The sequence below is a fragment of the Polyergus mexicanus genome, unplaced genomic scaffold, assembly GCF_030449975.1.
Source record: "Polyergus mexicanus isolate NDT 795.1 unplaced genomic scaffold, iyPolMexi1.0 SCAF_7, whole genome shotgun sequence".
NCBI classification, from domain to species: domain Eukaryota; kingdom Metazoa; phylum Arthropoda; class Insecta; order Hymenoptera; family Formicidae; genus Polyergus; species Polyergus mexicanus.
Window position 1 is genome coordinate 10216341 of NW_027223327.1, and position 24595 is coordinate 10240935.

Here is a 24595-nt window from a genome sequence, read left to right on the forward strand (position 1 = left end):
AGAGTTCAATTCTTTACTATATAAATTAGGAACTGTGCATATAATTATATGCAAAATTTTCTATATATATATATAATCTACAAAAAAAATTTTTTTATATTTTATTTTTATGTTGATTTCATTATAAACATGAACTTTATAAATTGTAAAATAAAACTAAACAAATTATGTAAATCTTGAATCAAAAACCAACCTAGAAATATAGAAAAATTTTCATTGTTTGAATTTACATAATTTTTTCAAATATTTATTATTATTTTTTATTACGGTCCTTCTCTCATTCTCTTTTATATATTTTTAAAATTATATGATTATTTTCCACACAAGTATATGTTTATTCGTTTATCGGCTAATAAATTTATTAAAATTCGCTTACTATTTTTTTTATTTTACATATATAAATATTTAAAATGTATAGAGAAATTGAAATCAAAGTAATAAAAACAATTCAATATCCAGTTAATATATATTTAGACTGAGACGATGATCTAGAGTAATGTAGGCTATAAATAGTTTGTATGCAGATCATACATTCATTTAAGACTAATCTGAAAAATTTTTACGCATCTACTCACGTGATCTGCCGCAACCACTGGATCACGTATTGTTGCCTTATCAGTGTCGGTTATCAGTAATCTTTCTCCTCTATTTTCGCGGGAAGATCTTCCTTAATTCACTGTAGGACTCCCACATTATACGCACTCTCGAACTGTATACTCGCAAAATTTCTGATTTCAAGCACCGCGTTAATTGGCGCGAAATTCGCGTCTTCGGCAAACTTCACTTTCCTTCAGCCGTACTTGGCTTTTCGCTAATGACGGAGTTAATTCGCGATTTCAAAATATCACGATGCATACTCGTCCGTACATCTACTTCGACTTCTCATCAATGTCTCGTGTTGAGGGGTTGCCCGGGAACAGTCTCGAGATAAGAGTTTCCCAAGTTTTCTTCTTATGCATACGCGAAAATCACGAATTTACACGCGCCACGTTCGCACGCATGTGAAGTGTGAAACGACACGCTTCGAATGCGCCTTCAGCTAATCCCGTCCCTCCTCAGCTGCGCGAACCTCCGGTTTCGTGCCATTGGTCGAGAGACATTCGGCAATTTCAAAATATCATTCCAGACGTTCGCATATGTACTACGTATTGTTTTCGCACTTTTCAATTGTATTCTACGGTAGATTGGCGGCTTTTCAATCAGTCTGAAATCATAATTTAATTATTATCTTATTTACGAGGAAAAAAAATTTTTATAGATGGGCAAAATCAAAAATTACGAACGTCAACTATAGAACATTGCGCTTCGACTAACTTCGTCTACCTTCGGTTCATGCTGAATATCGCGCCACCGATCGAGTTCAAAATGCTTTATGTATATACATATATATACTCATATGTATATACACGTACATATCAAAAGAATTTCGCTGTCAAAGCAACATTGTTACTGCAATATTTAATGTAATAGCGATTAAAATATCTTTTTGCTGTGTATGTAATGACTTATTACAGCAAGGTTTATCGATAGAATAAAAAATATCTTAAAATTAAAATAAACCAATAAAAAAAATTTAATTGAATAATTTGTATATAAAAAGACGAGTTTATGTTACTAAAGCAAAATGATTTATTCTTCACTGTAATAGTGTACTGACATCTTATGTGGAATCGATTTTGATCGGTCTTTAATATAATTATATTTTTTAATAGAAAAACTATATTTATCGCTTAATTGCAAAGATGTAATTTAAAAAAAAAAAATCATTTTCATTCCTAGGTGCAATTTCTGCTCACAATCTGCTTTCTGGTATGCAAATATCCTCATGTGACCAGCATCATCAATGATGCGCCGATTGTGCAGACAACTAGCAAACCCGCCAAGAAAGATAACGAGAAGACAGAAATACAGAAGGTGACCTACGTCCCGACAAGAAAAAGGAATAATTCTAACCCGTTGTTCGAACCTTTGGATACCCAAGCAGTCACATTGATCAATCCGAATCTCTTTGACAAAGAACAGAGAAGATTACTGCGTTCAAATAGGTCTTTTAAGAGAACCGCGTCATCGCAGGGCTCGTCGAGAAGATCGAACGAATCTATCTCCTCGAGGGAAGAGAGTGTATCATCGAGCCCGCTGGCTCAAAAATCTGTTTGCGATTCGCCTTCGATAGATACGAAGAGCAATGAACGGTGGAAAGAAAAGAGACAAGAAGATTTTTCGGAAAATAAAATTGACGAACATTTGCAAAACTTGAGAGACTTGCGATTAGACACCGATTGCAATGTTTATGATGACGCAAGTTACGTGGCAGCTGATAATCAAAGTTTGAAATCACCATATATACCAGAAAAGTCCAAGTGTCTTCTATTGGATGCCCTAATGAGCTACTTAAATAGCGCGGTAAACAATATACTGTTGATCTTTTGATTAATGATATAATAATTGATGATTTAATTATAGTTAACTACAATTTTGTATCATATGTAATAATTGACCATGCTCTTGCCGTTTCTTCATTTTCAGGACAACACTGTAAGAATACGAGCGTGCGAGGGAATAATGGTCCTGGCTTCCCTGGACGATCCTTCATTCGCGCAAACGGTGGCCAGGAGCGAGCTGCCGTCGATAGTGACAATTCGTCTGGAAAATCTGTTCAATGCTATCCCGGCGCACGTAGATCACTTGGATATCTACAACGTGGATGTTACGTGGGGTCTGGACTCGCCGTTGTGGACCAAAGAGAAAAAATTTCCCGGTTGTCGGCAAGTTGCTGCATTCTTCATGTGGTTTGATTACTGCGATCAATTAATCAGAGAAGCCCAGACAGAATTCGCTGAAACGCTGGCGAGGACCATCAGAGTAATGTTTCTAGAGAGAATAGTAACGCCCGCTCTAGTCGATCATCATGTCGTACTTATCACAGCTCTAGTCACTAAATGTTTGAAAGAGATAACTTCCTCTATATTGTGTACAGGTATGTGCAGAATAATCTAGAAACATAAACTGTAATACAAAATGACTATATAGTAGAGTGTGCAGGCAGTCTTAATGTTTTGAAACTTTTTTAGAAGATAGTGCAATCTACAACTATGTTTTCTAATCTCATGTCGAAATTTTTGGAAATATTGTCGATTTATCCTATCTCTGAAATTTTAACGATTTTTCAGAGATGAGTTATTGGTTGGTCGGACAAGACAGAGATCCAGAAATACCAAATGTGTGGACGTCGCCAGTATTACATAGATTGATAGAGAACTGCTTCACGGATAGTAATGATCTAACAGTGGAGACATTGAAATTGTTTGAAGAGGCGATAGATAAGAGAAGCGAGCACATCCTGCATTGTCTTATGCTAGTTTATCTATCAACGCGAGCATATTATGATAACACCGCCGCGGATAGCGCTATCGCCTCATGGAGCGACGAGGAAGACGAAAGAGAGAAGGAAAAAAAGGGGTTTTTAGATCTCTCCTATGAGCAAAATCACAGTCGTACCTTAGCACCAAGTAATATCCATCGAGTTATCAACTGGTAAGAGTATAATGTATTAAAAATGACATTAAATATTAAGAACTATAAATAACTCAAAGTCTACAGATTCGACTTTTATTTCAGTTTCCTGTCATTGATACCGCGTTACTTGCAAACAGACCCCGATGTTAACAATTACGAAAAATACATGCCAGCTTGGGAACGGCAGTATTCTTCGGTACTTTCCGATTGCGCTCTGATGGCATGGCCATTGGAGGCAATAATGGTGGACGATTCCGCAAGTTCCGATTCGCGACCGGAAGCCGATCATTGCTCAGGTCGATTCTATATGGGACCATTCCTGAGCATGCTTTTTGATAAAGTTAGCAACATGCCAAGGCAGACATATGAAGTCAATCTAGAGGTTACAGGATTGATCTCTAGATTGGCGTTACTGCCGCATCCGTACCTGCACGAATTTCTGCTGAATCCACTGCTACCTCTAATACCTGGCACGAAGAGTCTGTTCTTGTGCTTACAAAAAGTTGTTAAGCAACTTGTCGGCGAAATACCGAAAACTGCAGAAAGTAAAACAATGCTGAAAGAGACGAGGTTGAAATTGCTGAGTGATTGTTCTCAAGAAGAGTAAGTTGGACCTGATTCGTAAATAGTCAATATTTTAAGCCTTTTCGTAATTAAAATAACTTTTACTTTGAAATTAAGTAAAAAATAAAATTTTTCTCAGTGATTCTTATACTTATGAGAAGCTTAGTACCTGGAAAATATTTTTTATTTCTTGCACTATTAAAACAAATTAGTTTGTTGTACTATGCATTTCTTCTTCTTAAGTGTTCTGTTATTTGTATTTCAGAGAGAAGGAAAATATTTTATATGAAAGCGCCATAGTAACAGAAGAATTTTGCAAAGATCTCGCAGCCATAGCATATGTTAAATATCATCATTCTATTTAACAAACTTTTACATACAAAAAATTTGTTGAATAGAACAATGTAACACTTAGGTAAATTATAGATGTTAATATATATTGAAGACATATAATTACTTGTATTGTATTTTAAGTAGCAAATCCTTTTTGTGATATTTTGTAAGATACACAAATCTATAATTAAGTATGATGCAAATACATTTAATTAAACTATTATTACAAAGAGTGTGATACCCTATGATTGTTTTATTTTAACAAAACCTAATTAACAAATTTCTATAATATCCATATTAATCTGTTAAAATGTACAAAATATTTACTATAGAATTATTGAATTGTAATAGTGTTTTTACATAATCTTTATATATTTATAAGACATATTTGCAAAATTTGCATTATGTAAAAACACTTACAATTCAATAATTCTATAGTAAATATATATATATTTCTTGTCTCTAAAATGATTACACAAGAAAACAACTAAAGAATGAGTGGATCTATCGAGATAGAATAGTGTCTTTTTAAAATATAACACATAAGATGTTTCTTTTTGTTTTACTATTAATATTTCCTTTTCTTTTTCTAAAGTATAATCCTAACCTATGTATTTCGTTTTAGCTGTAGAAAATTCAGCTAAATTAAGCAAGGACTATTCGCATTTATTTGTATTTTTTTAATACTTTTTTTCCTCTAATATGTTTATTTATATTTATTTCATCCTAAACGCAGAAAGTACTACAGTGTAAAAACAAACAAATTTACTACGACAGAAACTGTTACTCGCAGTCACTTGCTGTCATTGTTATTGATCAGCTGATTCAACATTAGAATTCTCGATGGAAAGCAATGGAAAGCTGGACGGAATTTTGTATCAAATCTGTTATCGATAACATTGTCTTTCATCTGGCTGGTGACAAATATAAAAATTCTTTAATAATCAAAATAAATAGTAAAAATTTGTCCGTAAATGGAGAATTATATTTTTTGTGTAACTTCAAAGCGTGGAAGAGTATCTCAAAATGCGCCAAGAATTGCACAAGTATTTTGCAACACTTCGTACACATACACGGTATGACAAAAGATAATATAGACGCAGATGTGACTGAAGAGGTAAATAAATATTTTGAATATCGATTGTTCATATGTTAAAATTAACCTTATTTAACTTTACCTAAAAATATGTTCGTTCTAGTTGTATTTATATATATATCTTGTACATTTAAAATATAATACATGTATATTTTTACGTTCGAAAAATATATAGAGAAAAAAAAACAAAGCGCAAAGAATGCGCGACTAAAACAGATAAATTTGATAGATCTTTTTTTATTTTTTTTTTTATTGTTGCTTATGAAATATTGTTAAAATTGTAAAAGTTTATTTTGAGGAACATTCTTACAATAAACATGTAATAATCAAATACTATATCTTTATAACTACAAAATCTGTAAATCTCAGCAGATGTTCAAACAGTTAACATCGAAGAGTAGCAACTGGCCAATAAGAATACAACAATGTATGTTGCAAAGAGAAAGGGTCTGCTTGTTCTTAAATCGAGAAGATGTCATTGTAAATAGTATAAGGATGGCTGTCAAACATGGGAGGACGTTTGGAAGAATTAAGTCGATTGGTAAAACAGTTAATTTGAAGTATCAGCCTGATACACAATCGGATCTCACTTCTCACAGGCTGCGTCTAATAAAGAATATTGCTGCAAAGGCATTAAGTCTACATGGATACACATTATCTGCTGAGGAAAATTGTGCTGACAAATATATATTCACCAGCAAATCAGAAGGATTGATTGATAAGGGATATGAGAAATACGTCTGTGGCGTTGTAAAGAATTACCACACAAATTCAAAAGAGATATGTCTTACTTGGGAGCAATATATAAAATGCAAAATGGACCAATTGGCAGAATTAAGTGAACATAAACTTATCGAGAGCGAAAGAAATAATACAAAGAAAGATTTCTTTTTGCACAACTTGGCCAATGCCATTGTCACCTTTGAATTAATGGCTGTGAAACCTAGTCGATCAGTTGTTATTGGAAATAATAATTTTCAAAACAATAAAAGCATTACAAATAATAGAGGTTATATGTCTTCAATATTAATAAATTATTGATTTTTAATCAACTAAATTGTTTAAATTAATTATAATTAACCTTTCCAAGATTTTTACTTCTTAATCTTTTCTAAATCATAAATTTGTTTAATTATCATGCTATACATATTTTGTATTTGAATCTTTATGATTATAAAAATAATTTAGCAATAATTATTTTGTAACAGTATAATCTTATTTTCAATTTTATTTGGTAAATATTTATGACAAACAATGGATAAGAATATTTGTGCATTATCAATTACAAATTATGTAAATATTGTAGGTGCCTCATTTGTATTATACAACACTGCCAGAATAGCAACAATTATAATGAAATACAATGAAAAAGTGTCGTGTGGAAATTATCCCAGTTTGCCAAATATCGAAAATGTAGATTTCTCACAATTACATGAAGAGGTATGGATAGAATTTCTCAACAGTTTACTCTATACTTTTACAATTTTGCAATACCTAACAATTAACTTCAAAAATTTTCTGTTTGTATAATCTTAGTTTGATATTTTTATACCTTAAAGATTTTCTGTCATCTGATTAATTTATTAAGCACATCCAAACTTGTTAACTTTATAAAGAAAATTTGATTTGTCTGCAGGACGAATGGGAGCTCATATATAATTTTATCTTTGGATATCCACAAATGATAAATGATTGTTTAAAATATGAGGCGAGTTTTTGTATTTATCCACAGATATTATGCCTATTTTTATCACGATTATGTCAAAAGTTCAGTATCTACTATCGAAGAATCAGAATTTTAACGGTAAGAGAAAAAATTGAAAATATGATGTTTATTTAGTTATTAAGCTGTATATTTTATGCTTTTTATTTTTAGATATGCCAAATTATACTTTATATTTTATGTGGTTTTTTTATTTCAAATTATATTTTATAAATTGCAGGAAGGAGGTGATCATTTGACTTCCAAGATGTTTGCAAGATTGTATATGTTGTATGCATTGCAAGTTGTGCTCCAGAATGCATTGGACATTTTGGGTATCACACCGGTATCGCAAATGTAAGATAATATCATGAGAAGAAAGATTTAAATAATCTTTATTGAAAAATGGAAGTTTAATAAGATAAACTAATTACTTTTATAAAAATAATAATAAAATATGATTCGATAATTATGTTCATGGACAGATTCTTCTTTTATATCGCTATAGAAAATTTTATTTGATATTTTCTAAAGATTATTTAAAAGTTGTTATATTCCATTAGATTTTTTATATTAATATACATAATAATATTAATATTAACTTATATATTTATTCATTGTTTTAATATCTCCATTCTTTTTCAAGATTTGCACTTTTATTTTTCAACTGCATGTCCCCCTAAAAATATTTTTTTCAAATCTCAGAACATTTATATCTTTTGGCTTTCTTTTTATTTTATTTTGAAATGTAACTTTATTTTATTCAGAGAAATTTTAAAATCATGTTTTTTTTTCAGCTGTTTCTCTGTTATATATTAAAATTGTCCGAATAAAAAGTCAGTCAAAAATTATATGTATAATGCAGATTTATTTATTTCAGATCAGTTATATATATAATTTTGATTTCTTTTATAATATCAAGTAAAGACATTTCAATCTTATCTCCGATCTAAATTTACATACAAAAATAGCGAATCGGGTCCATTCGGCTTCATTCGCCTTCGTTCAGCTGCGTTCGTTAACGCTAAGTGCTCAGCCGCTCGGCCTATCTACTGGAAGAGGACGACAGCGGCGACGCTGGGCGGCTAGGTGTTTGTTTTGTTTTCGGGCATGAGATTCACGTGACAGCCGGCGGGTGTTGGTGGCGGCACGCGACGTTCGCGGCGACGCTTGTTACAGGGGCCGGGATTGGCCGCCGTAACGCGCTTGCCGTCGCGTACGACCAATCGCCGCGGCCGTAAGCGCGCGCATCGCCGTAAAGAGCGCTGCTGCCGCCGAAGAGAGCGTTTGACATCGATAAATGCGTGCGAATGCTCGCGAAGCGCGGAGGTGTCAGGCTATCGCTCGCTCGCTCGCTCGCTCGTTCGTTCGTTCATACGTTCGTCCCGAATCGTTCGTGAATCGCCGTTAACGTCATCGTTCGAGTCGCCGCGCATCACGATCACCGTTCTCGTCTTCGTGGCCGCCGCTCATTCGCTCTCCACTCGCGCTCGGCATTGTTCGTTGTCCGATCAGTCCGCTCCCACCCCGCCGTCGGCGAGCGCCCCTCCGTCCCCGTGGGAAACCTGCGAGAGAGCTAGCGCTGGGCCAGAGCTGATCGTCCACATAACAAAGTGAACACAGGCACTGTTGTCAGTCTCTCTCTCTTGTTCTCTCTTTTTCTCACTCTCTTTCTCTATATATATCTTTCTATCTGACTCTCCTTCTCTTTCACTTATCTTCGCACATCTTCCTTTATCATCGTGGCCTGTGCCAAATGTCATCGGGCGGATGTCAGGCGTATATATACGTATACGTACGTAAATATACGCAGGGACGTCGATGTATGTATATTTGTAATACGTACAATATGTGACGTGTACATAATGTGTGTATGTATATGTACGTGCGTGTGTTTCCGCTGTGTGTGCGCCAAGCAGAGAGACGTACGCACATACGGGGCGCTCTGTATGCGCGACGAGGGGATCTCAGCTGGCGCATTCTAGTGGACGTTCGGGTAGAAAGTGCTGTTGCGCGGAGGCAGATCGCCTGCCGCCTCTCTTTGTTTGTGAGTTATCAGCTGGCGTGTTGCTTGCACCTCGTAACAACGGTAGCAACGGGCTTCCACGAATCCGAATTGCAAGAATCCCTCATTCGAAAATCGCGCGCGCGCGAAAGAAAGTAGTTTTATTCAAAATCGCCTTTAAAGAGTGTTGTCTGCGAGACTCGTTCCCGCTCTTCCCCGCCACACCTCCCCCCCCCCCCTTCTTCCCGTTTCCTATTGCATATATTCATCGTATTCAATCGTAATGACAGATGGCTTTTCGGTTAACTTTTAAAGTGGCAGATTTTTACGTGAATAGAAATCTTAGTTTCTCGTAATATTTGACATTAAGAAGGTTAAGAGTCAATTTTTTTACGATATTGTCACGCGAGGTAAAGATTAATTTCGAGAATTTGTATCAAAAAAGAGTGTGCTACAAATATTCTGACGCGAGGGGGGAAGCGAGACATCCGGTAATGTATACAAAACGGTTATAAATTTCTTAACATTTATTTGTTCCACGTTCTTCAAATCAATGCGCGACCTAAGATTTGTTGAAACTCGGACACACAAGAGTACATAATTTAATAACTTAAAAAAAAAAAAATCTATTTTCCACAACAAGAAAGAATTGAAGAGAATAGACAATATGTTTAAACGCAAACAAGATTAGGACGCATAAAGTCCAAATTATTATTTATCCGAATGAAAAAAAAATTTATTTCTCGCTCTCCTCTCTTCTCTTGACATCTCGTTTCATATCAGGCTTCTGTGCTTTCCTTTTTTTTTCTTTTTTTCTTCTCATGTCCTCTTTCTTTTCAATACAAACGTGCTCTTATTTTTTTTTTAAATGTACAAAATATAACAAACAGAGTTTTTTGTAATTAAATCTTTTAATGATTATTTCGCTCAATTTATAATACTAGGATACAATATATTTTTTGACGATCGTTACATAGTTATTAGAGCATCCGTGTTTCGTTATGTAATGCGGATAATTGATAAATTTTCTTTTTTTCTCTAGTTCTATTTATGATCGTATTACCTTTTATCGTAGTATCTTTTTTCTTTAGTACTCTTGAATAAAATACGTTGCGTAATTATTTTTATCTGAAATGCTTTCTTTTTCCGTTTATAATTGTTGGAATGATACGTAATTAAATGCGCACTCTAATCGCACAAATGGAAAATAAAAGTTTACAAAAGAATGAGACGGATACTGATACATAAATAGGATACCAGTATATAATTCATAATTGCTTATACATTATGACATGTAGAAATTTTGTTAATATTTGAAAATTTTTTCCTTTTTTTCTCGTATTTAAATTTTAATTCATGAATTATAATCTCCATTTTAATCATTAAATCCAAGATGTACACGTGAAATAATTTTGCTAAGAATATGTGTTTACGAAATATTCCAGTGTATTCTTTTTTAATATTTAAAGACGAAAATATAATTATTATATATTTATAATAATTTATAAAGTATTGCACAATTAAACGCGTTAAGAAATTATTATTGAACATTAAAGATGAGCTAGAAGAGGATTAACTTTTTTTATTATATTTTATTTTTAATACTAGAAATATTCTTTAATATCTCTAACAAGTGTATTATATAAATATAAATTATATATTTTTTTTAAATTTAAATATGTATATTGTATGATCACATATGCGCACATGTATTAAAATGTTAGTAGAGGTTAATTGATTTTGTATTCTCGACCCTGTATAGAGAATTACGTAGGTAAATTTTTTAATTAAATTCTAATAATTAAATAACGTAAATACGCAATAGAGAGGATAAAATTTTTGTTTTTCCATATGTTTTTAACTCGTAGGGAATTTCATTTTGAAGCGTATAATAAATTTTGCATTATCGCTCTTGCTATATTTATCCATCTATTTCCCATCTCTTTCGCTCTCGCTCTGTTTCCGTTTTACTCGCTATTTATTTCTCTCGCGTTACGCGACCGCGCGTAGGCGTATTCTCTCTTTCACTCTGTCCCCTTCTTCTTCTTCCGTCTTCTCTCGCTCTTTCACTCATCGTGCGACGCTTCGTCTCTGCATGCGTTGCGTATGTGTGTATCACGTTAAACGTGTGTGTGTGCGCGCGCGCGCGCGCCCGCGCACGCGCTTGTGTTTACTTGTGCGTATGCGCTGTTCACGATCGGCTTCTCTCGGCGGTGTTCGAAGCGCAGTTATCTCACGCGGTATTTTACGGGAGCGTTGTGTTGTTGTTGGAGTCGTGTAGACGAAATCGCGTTCGCAACAGTGCTTGAGCACGATCGACGATGATTGATAATCGGTTTTCTCTCTTGTGTGATTTATAGTGTAATCGCGGTAAATGTGGTGATATAGACGGTGTGGAAGGAGTAGCGGAGAGAGCAAGAGAGAGAGAGAGAGAGAGAGGAAAAGTACTTGTGACCAGGAGGAAAGGATAAAACGATTAGGACGGTCACGATCGAAGGGGAAACGCGACATCGGAGAACGCGGTTTCTGACTTGTTTGATGATTTGACAGTGTTTGATGAAAGGACGCTGCACGAAAGAACATTCGAACGGGAAGAATTTCAAGTGTTGCGCGAAAACGTTCAGTGATCGATTCATTGGCGATTTGATATCAGTGATTGACGTTAATAATTGCGAGATTGTGGACAAGTTCATTAACATTGGAATTTCGTGGAAGGGAGTTTTATCAACCGGAGTGAGATTAAACGACTGAGAAAGAAAGAGAGAGAGAGAGAGAACTTGCTCGGGATATTTGTTAATTTTGATCGCGTACGCGACAGACGCGAAAATCAAAGGGGAACAGCAACGTAGAGAAAGCTTCGCGCGTATCCATCTCGATTCTCTGTCGCCGCCGTCGCCGTTGCCGTCCGCGGTTCGTGCACGTTCCTCGCTTGTCGGTGCGCGTCGTCATCGTCGTCGCTGCTCGTGCGCGTTGGTGCGCAGCAGTTACGTGGGCCGAGGATAACCGAAGAGCGGCGGGATCGCCCGAGGCGGCGCGGCACGGCGGCCGAAGACATCACGATTACGTATCTCGCGGCCCTCCCCCTTCATTCTCGCCCAGGCGCCCGTCGTACGCGCACGTGCGCGCGCGCGCGGGTGTGTGAGTGTACTGCGTGCGTGCGCTTGTGTGTTCCGTCGCGTGTGTCGGCTCCGGAGCGTGCGGCAGGAGAAGAGGAAGAAAGAGTGAGCGTGAACGGAAGCCGCCAGGATTACGCCAAACCGAGGAAATATGAGCATTGCTGCCCTACTGCAGGCCGCCGAGTACATTGAACGAAGGGAAAGAGGTGAGTGTTCGCCGCTTCTTATTTCTCTCGCACGCACACACTCTCTCGATATATCTGATTTAATTTAAATTTCATACTTTTCTGTTTACGCGCGCGATATCGACACGTGTCGCGATTATAATCAGCTGTAACGTGAGCGTAAATATTCATTGCCATTATAATATATATGAATTTATAAAACGAAATACGCAATGTCATAATTAAATCCCAGTTAAATCATTAAATAGTTTTAAAATGTAAAGAAAAAGAAAATTAAAAATTATTCCTCACGCGATAAGCTTCGTAGAGTTAATTCTTTACACGAATATTTAATTATATTTTTAATAAATATTTGATGTAGTATTTTTTTACCGAAGTTGTTATCTAGAATCAATATATCAGACATTCTTTCGTTTCATTAAAAGTTTAAACACATCGATAGAAAAATCTAGAAAAATGAAATCTATTAAGAGATTGTCGTGTTTTGCTATTAATTTTGACGTATATATCTGCTTTAAATAATATTTATCGCATAACAATTAATTGAATCGCTTTATGAAAGTTATCATAGTTAAATTGACATTTAGATTTCTTAAATAATGTGAGATTATATAATATATTGATTTGAATCTCTCAAATATAAAATCTTTTTGCAACAGACGTTTCTACTTTTGGAGAGAGAATATATTACTTTAATAAAAAATTTATACGATTTAAAAATACGCTTCATCTCGCCACCGCTATCATTGTTTTCCTAGTGGATCGGACGCGGCGCGATGATCTCATTTTATCACTCCACTTATAATGCTGCTACGTCGCACTTAGAGAGCCGCGTGCATGCGAGGACGCACGTCGTTCCCCGCGCGCGTGCGCACGCGTATCCTCTCGTGCGTAGTACGACGTTAGATTTCCGAAAGAGCGATCGAATCTCATTTGCGTATGCATTTCGCAAGTTCCAATTTTATGTAAAATACTCTTGCAAAATAAACGTCTCATTTGTGACAATCCAATAACATATATCGCATTAAAGTAACGCGTAATTCTTGTAACAAAGCATAAAGTTGGCGCGCTTTTTTTGTAAAATATTAGCAATATTTCGTATTATCATAAATTTGGGGAAGTGTATGTAAAACCGGAAAATTACTTTAAGATCGTAAAATCAGATGTGACATTATGAAGACGATAACTTGTAGAAACGTATTATGATTACAGAAGTTTATTTTATAATAAATGTCAAATTATATTATGTTACCGAATTTTTCGATTAAAATGAGCCACGAATATTTATTACGAATATTGTAATTTTTATCGAAGTTTTGGTGATCCGCGAATGAAAGTAAATCTGAGTAAAAGTATACAATCCCCGAAGTTTCGTCTCACGTTATCTGTGATCTTTTTATTTATGGAAATTTATTCTTAAGTCTCTATCTATTTTTATTCGATTTCAAGTATCTGCTCGTATCTTAATTTAAGATCTCTATTTATACAAATATATTTCAATGCATCTATTTCAACATCAATTTGATTTATTCGTTTATTCCAATTTAATCCGATATATATTTATAGAAATGTAAACATTATATTTGACACTCTCCTTATCGAACAATAGGAGCCTAACATAATGATACACACTTATTGAATCGAAATAGTTGAACGTTTGTTGTTTGCTTGAAAAATCACAAAACGAGGCACGATCGTACTTGGATCGGACGTGACTCTCCTGGAACAGTGTAAGAAAATAAAACGTGACTTAATATCGGTGCGTCTGCATCTTCACTCGCTCCGTAACGAACTTAACAAGCTTCAAAAGTTCAAACTCTTTCACGAGAGTCACGTCGCGGTTTTTTATATCGAAATAATTACATTGTTTTTGAAGATACGAAAATATTATTAAGAATAAAATCGTATGATATTTTCAACAGTTTAAATTTGAAAAAGATAATGTTAGAGAGAAAGATGAATAATTTTCGTATTCATTTGTTAAGCTTCGCTTATTTTGATTCCGTAAAGCTTAGGCCATTAATTTTAGAATATTGTATGTAAATTTTACATTCCACTTATCGATTTATTACTTTACGATTACAGAAGCTGAACATGGCTATGCTTCAACGATGCCAATACCCGATGATATGCGGACGGTTACAAAGAGGCCAAAGACAAAGAAATCGCAAGGCAGCAGGTTTGTCTGCACAGATATCTTTTTAGAAATGACATTTACAGAAATTGATTCAAATTTTACAAGACAAAATTATCTTCTTTCATTTCATATGTTAAATTTTGCGATATTATTATCTTTTCTTCTTTTTTCTCACATTAATATAAATTTTTCAAATCTATTATTATGAACTCTTTTCATAATATCATATCCAACTTTCAAACTGTAAAAAAGAGAATGTTATTCAAATTTTTCAATTTCTTACATTTTTGCAAAATTGCATTTCGCAAGAAATAATTGCGTGATTTTGTGAAAGAATTATATCATTATAATGTGATGCATAATACAACACTCGATTATCAGGAGATATTTATAACAACATTTTATTAAATCGTGACTTTTTGCAATCCGACATTTCATATGCAACAACTCAAAATATTGGCAGTTGCAATTTAAAATTATTTGTAGCTATATGCTTTGAAATATGTTTTATCTGATAAATATTCGCTTTTTCGATTTTATATCATGTTTGTGTTGTATCAATTGATCTCGATATTAATATCGTCGCTCAATTTCTGGTCTTATCACAAATCACGTTTTTCTTAATATTCAAAGACGTAATCGTGCGTTTCCTTTTATTGCTTTCAGGACGACTCATAACGAGTTGGAGAAAAATAGGTGAGTGTTTTAAAAATAATAAATTAGTAAATGTTATACTAATAATAAGTTAGGTAACACATAATTATAACTTATATCTTTTATAAGTTATAATTTATTATTTCAATCCCTTGTACCGCGTCTATATTGTGAAGGGAATTCAAAATTTTAGAAAAAAGTCTCTTTTCATTATCTCAATGAATTAGTAAAAACTAATTGATATGAAAATGTATTTTTAAATATCTTTTTAGATGCTGCAAATAAATTTAAATATTTTCGTAAAAAAAGTGATTTAATATTAAATATAATAAATCAAAGAGAGAGAATATTCATATAAATTTGTTTTATAAATTAAATTTGTACAGCGTAAATATATATATATATATATATATATACACATTCATAATTTATATATATATTTATATAAATATAATAATATAATGAATTTATAAATATAATATATATATATATATATATAAAATCATAATTTATGGAAGCAGAAACTTGTTATACATAAATCAATATCTGAATGTATCGAAGATAAATTAGAATAAGATTACAAATTATCAGAGAAAAATAATTTGGAGTAATTGAAGAATGTCAGAATAAAATCAAAATTGGTCAGATATTTAAAATACAATAATTATCATAATATTCCTAAATTCATTTTTTTGAAAATAAGAAGGTAAATTGCTCAATAATACATTTTGCATTGGGAGGAGGTGAAATAGAGAGGCGGAAAAATAATTGCAGGACATTGAATTTTTAACATAGTGTTATAATTCGGAGCCAAAAATGTGAAAATATATGTAATTGCATTATGTAACGCAAATACGAGGTATAACAGAGCAAGCGGATTTTCATATTGGCCATTTCTGTGTCACGCTATCCTTTGTGTAACTTCTTTTGCTCCCCTTATCCCTCTCCCCATCACGATTACTATTCGTACATGGGCTGTTTGGGTATAAAAAAATCGATAGTCCGCTTGCGACCATCTCGATTTCTCTTTTATTCTCTAGAGCACCCCCCCCCCTCTCTCTCTCTCTCTCTCTCCCCCCCCCCCCCTATGCATCGCTGACTAGCGAGAATTTTGACCTTTTTTTTTCTCCAAATATTTATAGTCTATTTTTCAACGGCAAAACAACGAAACAATTTGAGAAATTCTCGAGATGTGGCTAACATGCGAGTGTAGGATGAATACATAGATTGCTTCGTGTATTAACTGCGTGTTAACTTTCGGGATTCCTTTTGCTTATAATACGATTACATATATAATATGATTTTTTTCTATATATGGAATTTACATTTGGAATATTTTTGCGATGTTTTATACGATTTTAAAGTTATTTTCACAAGTTTCTGATAAATATTTTGAAAAATTGAAAATATTTGGAGAAAAACTGAGAAACTTACTTTTATAAAAAATAGTGATATGCAATATTCAATAATATTAAATAATTTATTTTCTTAAAAGCATTATACAAAATTGCAATTTTTAGAATTTGATATTTTATATACAATACTTTTGTATTGAAAAATAATAGGCTGTGGAAAAATATTTGGTGTGACACGCTCATATCTTTTAATAAGATTTTTTTAAAAATTAGTTGCTTATATAAAGAATTTAGAATCATCTGCTTTTGTCTCTTTTAAAAAAATTCAATTTTTTTGATTAATGTTGTTTACGCGTCTACCGAGCTGGTGTAAATAATGCGTAAGTACGCATTACGCGCGACAATTGTAGAAAACATAGTAGCCGATGACACACTGTCCTAAATTTGGCGCGTGTTGTGCGATGAAAATAATTTTACGGTGAATTTTGTATGCGCGCGTGAAGTTTTCCATATCACGCATTAAAATTATGGTTATAATTGAATTACGATTGATGATTGTGTTCGATTATACTATGATAGCAATTGCCTTTGGTATCTCGTTTTGTATCTCAGGTTCTCTTTTTCTACTTTTTTGTTTTTTTTTTTTGTTTTATATAGCGGTTTACATTGGTTTCTAAAAATTTTACGTATAGTATTCGTATATATATTCAAATTTTTTTACTTTCACTTAATGCTTACCTTGTCTCATGATTATTGTATATATCTTAATTAAAAATATTGTACATATCTTAATTTAAAAAATCGGTGGTCCATTGATCGAAGACTGGAAAAATACAATATAAAATTACATGTAATATATATATATATATATATATATATATATATATATATATATATATATATATATATATATACATGTAGCACGGACAAATGATGTAAAGAATCGAAAGGTTTGAAGCTTAAAAGGATTAAAATAACAATTGCATAAACTTATCGAGATTGTATTTATTACATTATTAAATACAAATATTTATTAATTTTTATTTGATATTAACTGATTCTTAAAGATATAGGATATTGACTACTATCTATCGATATTATCGATTAGCAAATAAAAGTGATAACGAATCGCTACGATCGTACGTTATTTATATGAGTCATTATGCAAAATCGTGAGGTTTTCCCGACTATAGGGAGGGAATATCGTCACAGGTCAGCCGGAAAACGAAAGCTTAACAAACAGCTATGCCAGTGTGAGTGAAAATAGCGTTTGCGAACGGCGCCTGAGGACAGATTTCTGGCCCATTTGAAATGCATTGAATTTTTAAGTGCCATCCTTCGTGCCGCCGCCGCGAGATAGCCAACTTCCGGTTCGGTTCCTCACTTTTTGGCCTTCCGTTGATTTTTCATAATTTTGACTTGAACCTTTCTCACCTGGCTTCAAGTCCAACGCTCTTATTTTAGTAGATTTTTAATTTTATTTAATTCGCTTAATTAATTAATATGTAATAATTCAAATTTGATACATTTTTATCTTTAATAAATATTTAATAGTAATAAATAATTATATAAATATTTAATATAATAATAAAATAAATACAAAAATTCGATAAGTTTATGCAATTATATAAAACGATTAATAAAAAATTATAGGACATACAAATCTAACGACTATTATTAATTATTAATTAAATTGCGTAGATTTAATCATTAAACACTTATAAATATTACAGATTTCATTTCTAATAGCATTTTGCTTCTTACTTTCGAGGTTTTTTTCGTTACAATACTAATAAAAAATTATTATGATTAAAAACGAAAGCAAACAAAAATTATAGATTTGTATCAAATGTAAAAATAAGCGATAAAATAAACTCGCATTATTTTACGTAATGAGATTATGACAGATGGGAAGGCGTTAATTGAAAAAGTCGATCGAGATTATTTAAAGAAATTCTATTGTATCGACTTCTGAAATTATTAGAGGCAAAGATTCATTCGATAAACGTTTGTATTATTTACTTGCAGTTGCGTTCAATGAATTAAGAAAGAACTGATGGAAAAAATTTAATTCACGAGTCTGAGTATTAATTAGTTTTTTGAAGATCATAAATAGATAATTCGTCTCGTGTTTTTGGGACAAAAAATTTTGTTAGGAATTAAGCTGACATTTGGGAAGACGAGAGATACGATGTAAAGGAGGCACAGGATTATGGAAGCGAAATAATCTAAAATCTAAATGATCAGAATTGAGATATGCGTGCGCGGTCATACGTTGTTATATTATATTCTTCGCGAGATGTATACAGGACAGAATACAGGCTGACTTGGGGGTCAAGGACGACTCGACGGAGCATGCACCCTGTGCATCTCCTTTCATTCTCTAACGTTGGGGAGATGGTGGCCGATGTTGTTTAGAGCATCGACCGACCTTGGTTAAAAGCGTCACATATTTGATCGTTACATATGCAATTTCACACTACGAAAATTACGGTTTTACGTTCTAGTAAAGTGGAACCGTCTTCTAATAATCGCGTATTAGAAAATTAACATAATTATACTCTATTGTTCTAAAATTAGATATAATATAAAAAAACTTGTAGAGTAAATTTTAACACTTTAAAGGAGCCCTTTTTTTTTTAACGAAAAATATCCAGTCTACGAAACTGAACATATTCTTGATTTTTAATCCTTTCCATTTTTGAAACTTTCTATTTCATTCTGGAAAATGTGAAAAAGAATATTGAATTTTTTCCATAATTTCTTTCTTTATGTATGGTACATATATTTGCATTGTATTTGTGCGGTTTTATGATGTTTACATATATATATTGTTTCCTCGAAAACTCTTGAGACATTATAAACTTATACTCTCGCGAATAATTGTTTACTCAATTAGTGCAGCTGTGAGGTGCAAGAAAAATAGAGAGAGAGGTGGAGGTGTTTCGTGCACTTTCCGTGTAAGGAACGATGCGAGCATTAGGGCCCGCGTACCCTTCGCTTGTCTCGACGTAGCTCTTCGCAGCTCACCATTGCCACTTTGAAGCTCGTTCACCTTGAGCTCTCTTGAACAGTGATTCTCATTCGTGCTTATTCATTCTCGTTCGTATTATATATAATCGTAACACTATAATTACGCAAATAAGCATTCGGTAGGTTAGGTATTTCTTAGAATTGAAATGTTAGACTTTGTTGATTGAGAATTACGCAGATTTGAAATTTGGCTATGATCGATTACGGCAATCGGATACCGATTGCTATTTTGACATTTCATCATCGTTAAAGAGTTACATGCGTTAGATATCATAGATATCTTAATTTTATAAACGTACTTTATAAAGATATTTCCGCGTAAAAAAGGCATGCGATTCGAATCGATGAGAATTGGATATTTCAATATAGAATATTCATATGTACTTTTTTTTTGGGGGGATTGTCGAATAAAACTTTGCTGATCATCTCGCTGAAATCATTCGCTTGGTTTTTATATTCGTATGACATAATGTCAGTATCGTATCCGGACCGGTTGTAAGCGGATACGCGAGACGAGAATGGGTGTGTGTTGTACGCGTTTTTAATTACACACTTTTTATTTCATTCCGACACCCTTTTACAATACCTGGGGATTGAGGAGATCGTTTTCCATCACGACTGAAAAGTTCTCGTGTCACATTGAATTAATCGTCAAGTGTCAAGGGTGCGCGTTCTCACTTCGCAGATATTCCAAGTACTGCATATATATATATATATATTTTTTTTACACGAATTTGAATTTATACAGTAATACAGACAATTTTTCATTTTTCTACGTTTTGACAAGTTTACTATAATTTAAAAATCATACAAATATCTTATAAAGATTGAAGCATACTTTTATAAAAAAGGATCGTCTTATTATAATGTAATACTTTATTAAATTTTATTTGAAGCTTTATTTTTTAGAGCATTCTTTATGAACTTTCGCAAATACGTTATTTTGTACGCGACGATTCAATATATTATTTAAAATTCTTATGTTTTTTTTTTTTCTTATATTTATGCAGCTTTAACATGGTTATTTTTGCTAAAGAAAAAGAGAGAAGAGAGAGTAGACAGTTTTGTCTCTGACAAAGATAATCGATTCTTGGAGTAAGACAATTATTGCAGCAACAATAATGCAATATTCAGGTGCATACCTGTTGGACGCGAATAGAACGGAGAGGGTGGAGGCGAAGGAACAAAGAAAGGAAGCTAAAGAGAGACAACATGATGAAAACAGAGGGGAGCACGTTTCTACGCTGACTAGTTTCTCATAATTTTCGGGGACCGGAGTTATATTAACGGTTCGCACGCGGTGATTGGGGGTCGGTTTATGGTCGAAGGGAAGGAAGGTAGAGAAAGGAAAGCATTGTCAAAATGGGAGAACAACAACATGGCGTTAATTATGCTTAAAAGCCTCCAATTACAGATCGCATCGAATCCCCCTTGAATATACTTTCAATTAATACCCACGAATAGAATTGTACAAAGTACCCCGGATATACAGAGAGCTGGCCTTTATATATAAATTCTTTACATTTTCCATCATTAATCTGGAACAGATCTTTTTTTAATAAAATTAAGTAAATCAACATAACTCTCGTATAAATTTTTTTATCACGTAGACAAACCGATTTCTTTAACAAGAATCGACATTTCTTAAATTATAAGCATTTAAATATATGAAGAAATTTTTACAGAATTATGTATGTAGGATAAAAAATAATATAGCATAACTTTAAAAAATATATAATAAATATTTTGTATAATTTCATATAGAGAGAAGTTTTAATAAAGAATTCTATAAAATTTAAAGCGCTTAATTATAAAGATATGTAATGTTAATATTTACTTATAATTACTTATAATATTTACATTAATAATTACCGTATATAAAGATTAATTAATTTTTATAGTTTTTTCCCTCCCCCCTTTTCCTTTTTTTTTTTTTTTTTTTTATTTTAGAAATGATACTGTGAATTTGTCAGAAAGATATTTTATTAAAAATTGCAACGATTTATCGCAATTTGTAATTTAACAATTTTGTATTTTACATTTAATATTTATATTAATTTTTTATTTTAATTGAATTTACTATACGCGCGGATCTCTCTCACTTCAGCAATAATTTATACTCAATATAAAGCTTTAAGTCATTTTCTGTTGAATATTTATTATGATTTTAAAATAATTTTAAATACATTCATTGTTTACTAGTGAGTTTTATCTCATACCAATTTCTTGTTTCTTTTTTCGCCGTTTTAAAATCGTTGAATAAAAAATAAACCGTAACATGTAAATAATATTTTTATTATCTTGATTTTCGAGACAAACAAAAATGACAAGATATCGTTTCCGCTAGTCATCATGAAGAGACACGATATTTTGGTACAATTATCACATAATTCAGCGCTTATCATCGATCAGATATGATAAATTCGATAAACGAGTCGCGCTTCTAAACTGTGATTTCAAAGTGGAGGAGGTGGCTCGAACTCCGCGATTCTCCAGAATAGTGTTCTCGTAGTGGTTCTCTACACCAGAGCCAATCCGATCGATCTCTCTTCCATTTTCACCCGGAAGCGAGGACGCGATGAAGGGAAATCGAACATTCCCTCGTCACATATACAGGGTGTCCCACGAAACAATTAATGAACTTTTTCAGCAGATTTGGCAAATCATTCAAAATCAAAAATATCATGTTTAATACGGATATATTTCCATTCATTTAATACACAAAAAAAAAAACTACAAGCGCACACAATTAAACAGTTTTTTAATTTTGTTTGATTTTTTATTTCACTATTTTTTAGCATTTGACGAACATTTGAGTTTTCGTTTTGTCGAGAGAATTGTCAATGGAATGAAATAATATTCTTCCACAGATTACCGTTAATTCAACGATAAATATAAATTATATTTTGATCGTGGTAATCGACTCACGTGACTCGACCCGCATTTTTTATAGCAAGTGACAAGTCGCGCGCGGGTGGACGATTCGGATCGGCTCGCGCGAGACGTGCGAGTCGTGTCAGCGAAAAGCTTGCGCAATACCTGACCTATTGTGCTCGTTAAGGACATTCGGGATCAGCTATCGGATAAGACTCCTTTCTCCCTTATCCTCCATCTCGTCTTTATCATCCTGCTTTCCTACTCCTTGCCGCGATGAGAACGACGTCGTCCTCGGGGATATACCCCTATCGGGAGCTGAAAGGGATTGGACCTTCAGGAAGGAAACCCAACTTCCAGCCGTGCTGAAGGACCTCCACCTAATTCTATGGGACAGAAGTCTCAGGATTTAGAGCGGAGGTGCACTTTGGGGATTCCTCCCTTCCATCCTCTCCCGTTCTCCCGCTCGCTTCCTTAACGATCAAGTGGATCCTGCGAAGCCAGCAGGAACGTCGGGATCATCGCCGTGTCCGCAGATTCACCTTAGAAACGGGTTCTTATGAAAGAAATTCAGGGGAAATACTGAAGTAACACGTTAGCGGTCACACTGTGAATTGCATTCTCAAGTAACAATTTTTTGGATAATGATTTTTTAGAAACTCTTCTAACAAATATTTCGGCAATACATTGCTCGAAGGAATTAAAGATTATTACTTCAAAGAATTACATTATCTAATAGATATTTGCGAGTTTTAATTCATATTGACATATTGTTTAACTTCAATTGTTTAGCTTCAATTTTTGTGAAATGTGTATGATTTTTCAAATTACAGTAAATGGAAAATTAAAGGCAAAATTGGAGATATTGTACGATTTTTAAGTTGAATATGACATTACAAAATCTAAATTTTATAAATATATTCTTATTTTTAATGGTGGGAAAAGAAAAAAAAAGCAAATTTCTTGGTTGAAATCTGGAAAAGTTGTAATTGCTATCATATTGCATTTTGTAGATAAAGTCTCGGGTTCTTTTGCTTCCTTTCATCTCTTGTTATTTAGTGCGAATTCTCAGCATTCGAGATGACGATTGATTTTTTTTTTTCTCTCTCACCTCGTCGGTTATATATGTCGTATCTAGGAAAGATTGCGTTCAATAGATCGTGGTATCCGGCGCGGAGTGCCGGGTCTCTACTACTTTTTCCTTTTTCTTCTTTCTCTCCTTTCCGTAAAATCGTGTGGCACGTCGTAACCTTTACTCCTCTTCTTTTCTCTTTGTTCTCTGATTTTCACGACGTCTGTAAAATCATTAGCCGGAATTTTTTTCTCGGAAATTACAGGAACAATAAAAAAAATTGTTTTTATATTTTCTTTTTATTTTCTCGCTGATTGTAAACTGATTTACTAAACACGCTGTGCGCTTATATTTGAAAGCGATTTTCCAAAGACCTAAATGTGAAACTCGAACGAATCTCTATATCGTTGGACGCAACCCAACGTGAGATGTGTATATCGTGCCATTGCAATTGCGTCGTGGAGTACATCGAACCCGCGCAGGTGAAAGTGAACTAAAACGATGTGTTCTCGCACATTCGTTTGTTAGACGAGATCGGTTCCTCGATTTGTGAAATCGTCGCCGATCCAAAGGTTAATAAGCCGCTCATCGATTCGATGAAACGGAACCGCGTCTTCATTATCGATGCTATCGTCTCGCCGTATCATTTTGCGAATGAAAATTTGCATTAGAATATATAATGTAGCTTTAGGTAATACTGAATTTATATTTCAAGTTCGATTTTTGTCAAGAAGATTAAAATGCATTTCGCTATCAACGCGTAGAAAATTTACAAATTGAGATAATAAAATTTTTTGGCACCGTATATAATTAATTTTTTCTTATACTATATATAATTATATTTGTATACCTATCATTCCTAGAAATACAAAGGTAATTTTCTTGCATATCTTGAGGAAATATTTTTGAAATTATACAACAGAGAAAAGAGAGGGAAGGGCGAAAGAATCGAA

The 24595-nt window shown here is 33.3% G+C and overlaps 3 protein-coding genes and 1 long non-coding RNA gene across 8 annotated transcripts in view; 3 read left to right on the top strand and 1 right to left on the bottom strand.

Annotated features, from left to right (window-relative positions):
• Positions 1-4603, top strand: part of LOC138934840 (FHF complex subunit HOOK interacting protein 2A) — a 6620-nt gene extending 2017 nt beyond the window's left edge. For both annotated transcript variants that reach the window (XM_070298943.1, XM_070298944.1), the window contains exons 3-7: positions 1780-2403; positions 2527-2977; positions 3171-3534; positions 3619-4119; positions 4346-4603. In XM_070298943.1, coding sequence (XP_070155044.1) covers positions 1780-2403; positions 2527-2977; positions 3171-3534; positions 3619-4119; positions 4346-4445 — 2040 coding nt within the window. In that variant the 3' untranslated portion in view covers positions 4446-4603. The remainder of the gene's footprint in view (positions 1-1779; positions 2404-2526; positions 2978-3170; positions 3535-3618; positions 4120-4345) is intronic.
• The window catches only part of LOC138934849 (uncharacterized), a 27627-nt gene extending 18449 nt beyond the window's left edge, over positions 1-9178 (bottom strand). Inside the window, exons 1-2 of the long non-coding RNA XR_011447187.1 lie at positions 8175-9178; positions 576-1204 (exon numbers count right to left, since the gene is read on the bottom strand). This is a non-coding gene — a long non-coding RNA (uncharacterized lncRNA). The remainder of the gene's footprint in view (positions 1-575; positions 1205-8174) is intronic.
• On the top strand, positions 5021-7683 carry LOC138934846 (DALR anticodon-binding domain-containing protein 3). 2 transcript variants are annotated; one of them, XM_070298968.1, is made up of 5 exons: positions 5021-5530; positions 5879-6518; positions 6816-6949; positions 7146-7313; positions 7453-7683. In XM_070298968.1, the coding sequence occupies exons 1-5, from the start codon at positions 5267-5269 to the stop codon at positions 7570-7572; spliced, it is 1326 nt and encodes a 441-aa protein (XP_070155069.1). In that variant the 5' UTR covers positions 5021-5266; the 3' UTR covers positions 7573-7683. The 2 variants fall into 2 exon arrangements, with proteins under 2 accessions (XP_070155069.1, XP_070155070.1); XM_070298969.1 differs by having other exon boundaries at positions 5882-6518.
• The window catches only part of LOC138934848 (MAX dimerization protein), a 34078-nt gene continuing 18021 nt past the window's right edge, over positions 8539-24595 (top strand). The window contains exons 1-4 of one of the 3 annotated variants that reach the window (XM_070298972.1): positions 8539-8842; positions 11577-12538; positions 14603-14696; positions 15321-15350. In XM_070298972.1, the coding sequence (XP_070155073.1) occupies positions 12484-12538; positions 14603-14696; positions 15321-15350 (179 nt within the window). In that variant the 5' untranslated portion in view covers positions 8539-8842; positions 11577-12483. Of the gene's footprint in view, positions 8843-8897; positions 9035-11576; positions 12539-14602; positions 14697-15320; positions 15351-24595 lie in introns of those variants that run through there. The other 2 variants (XM_070298974.1, XM_070298973.1) reach the window with 2 other exon arrangements.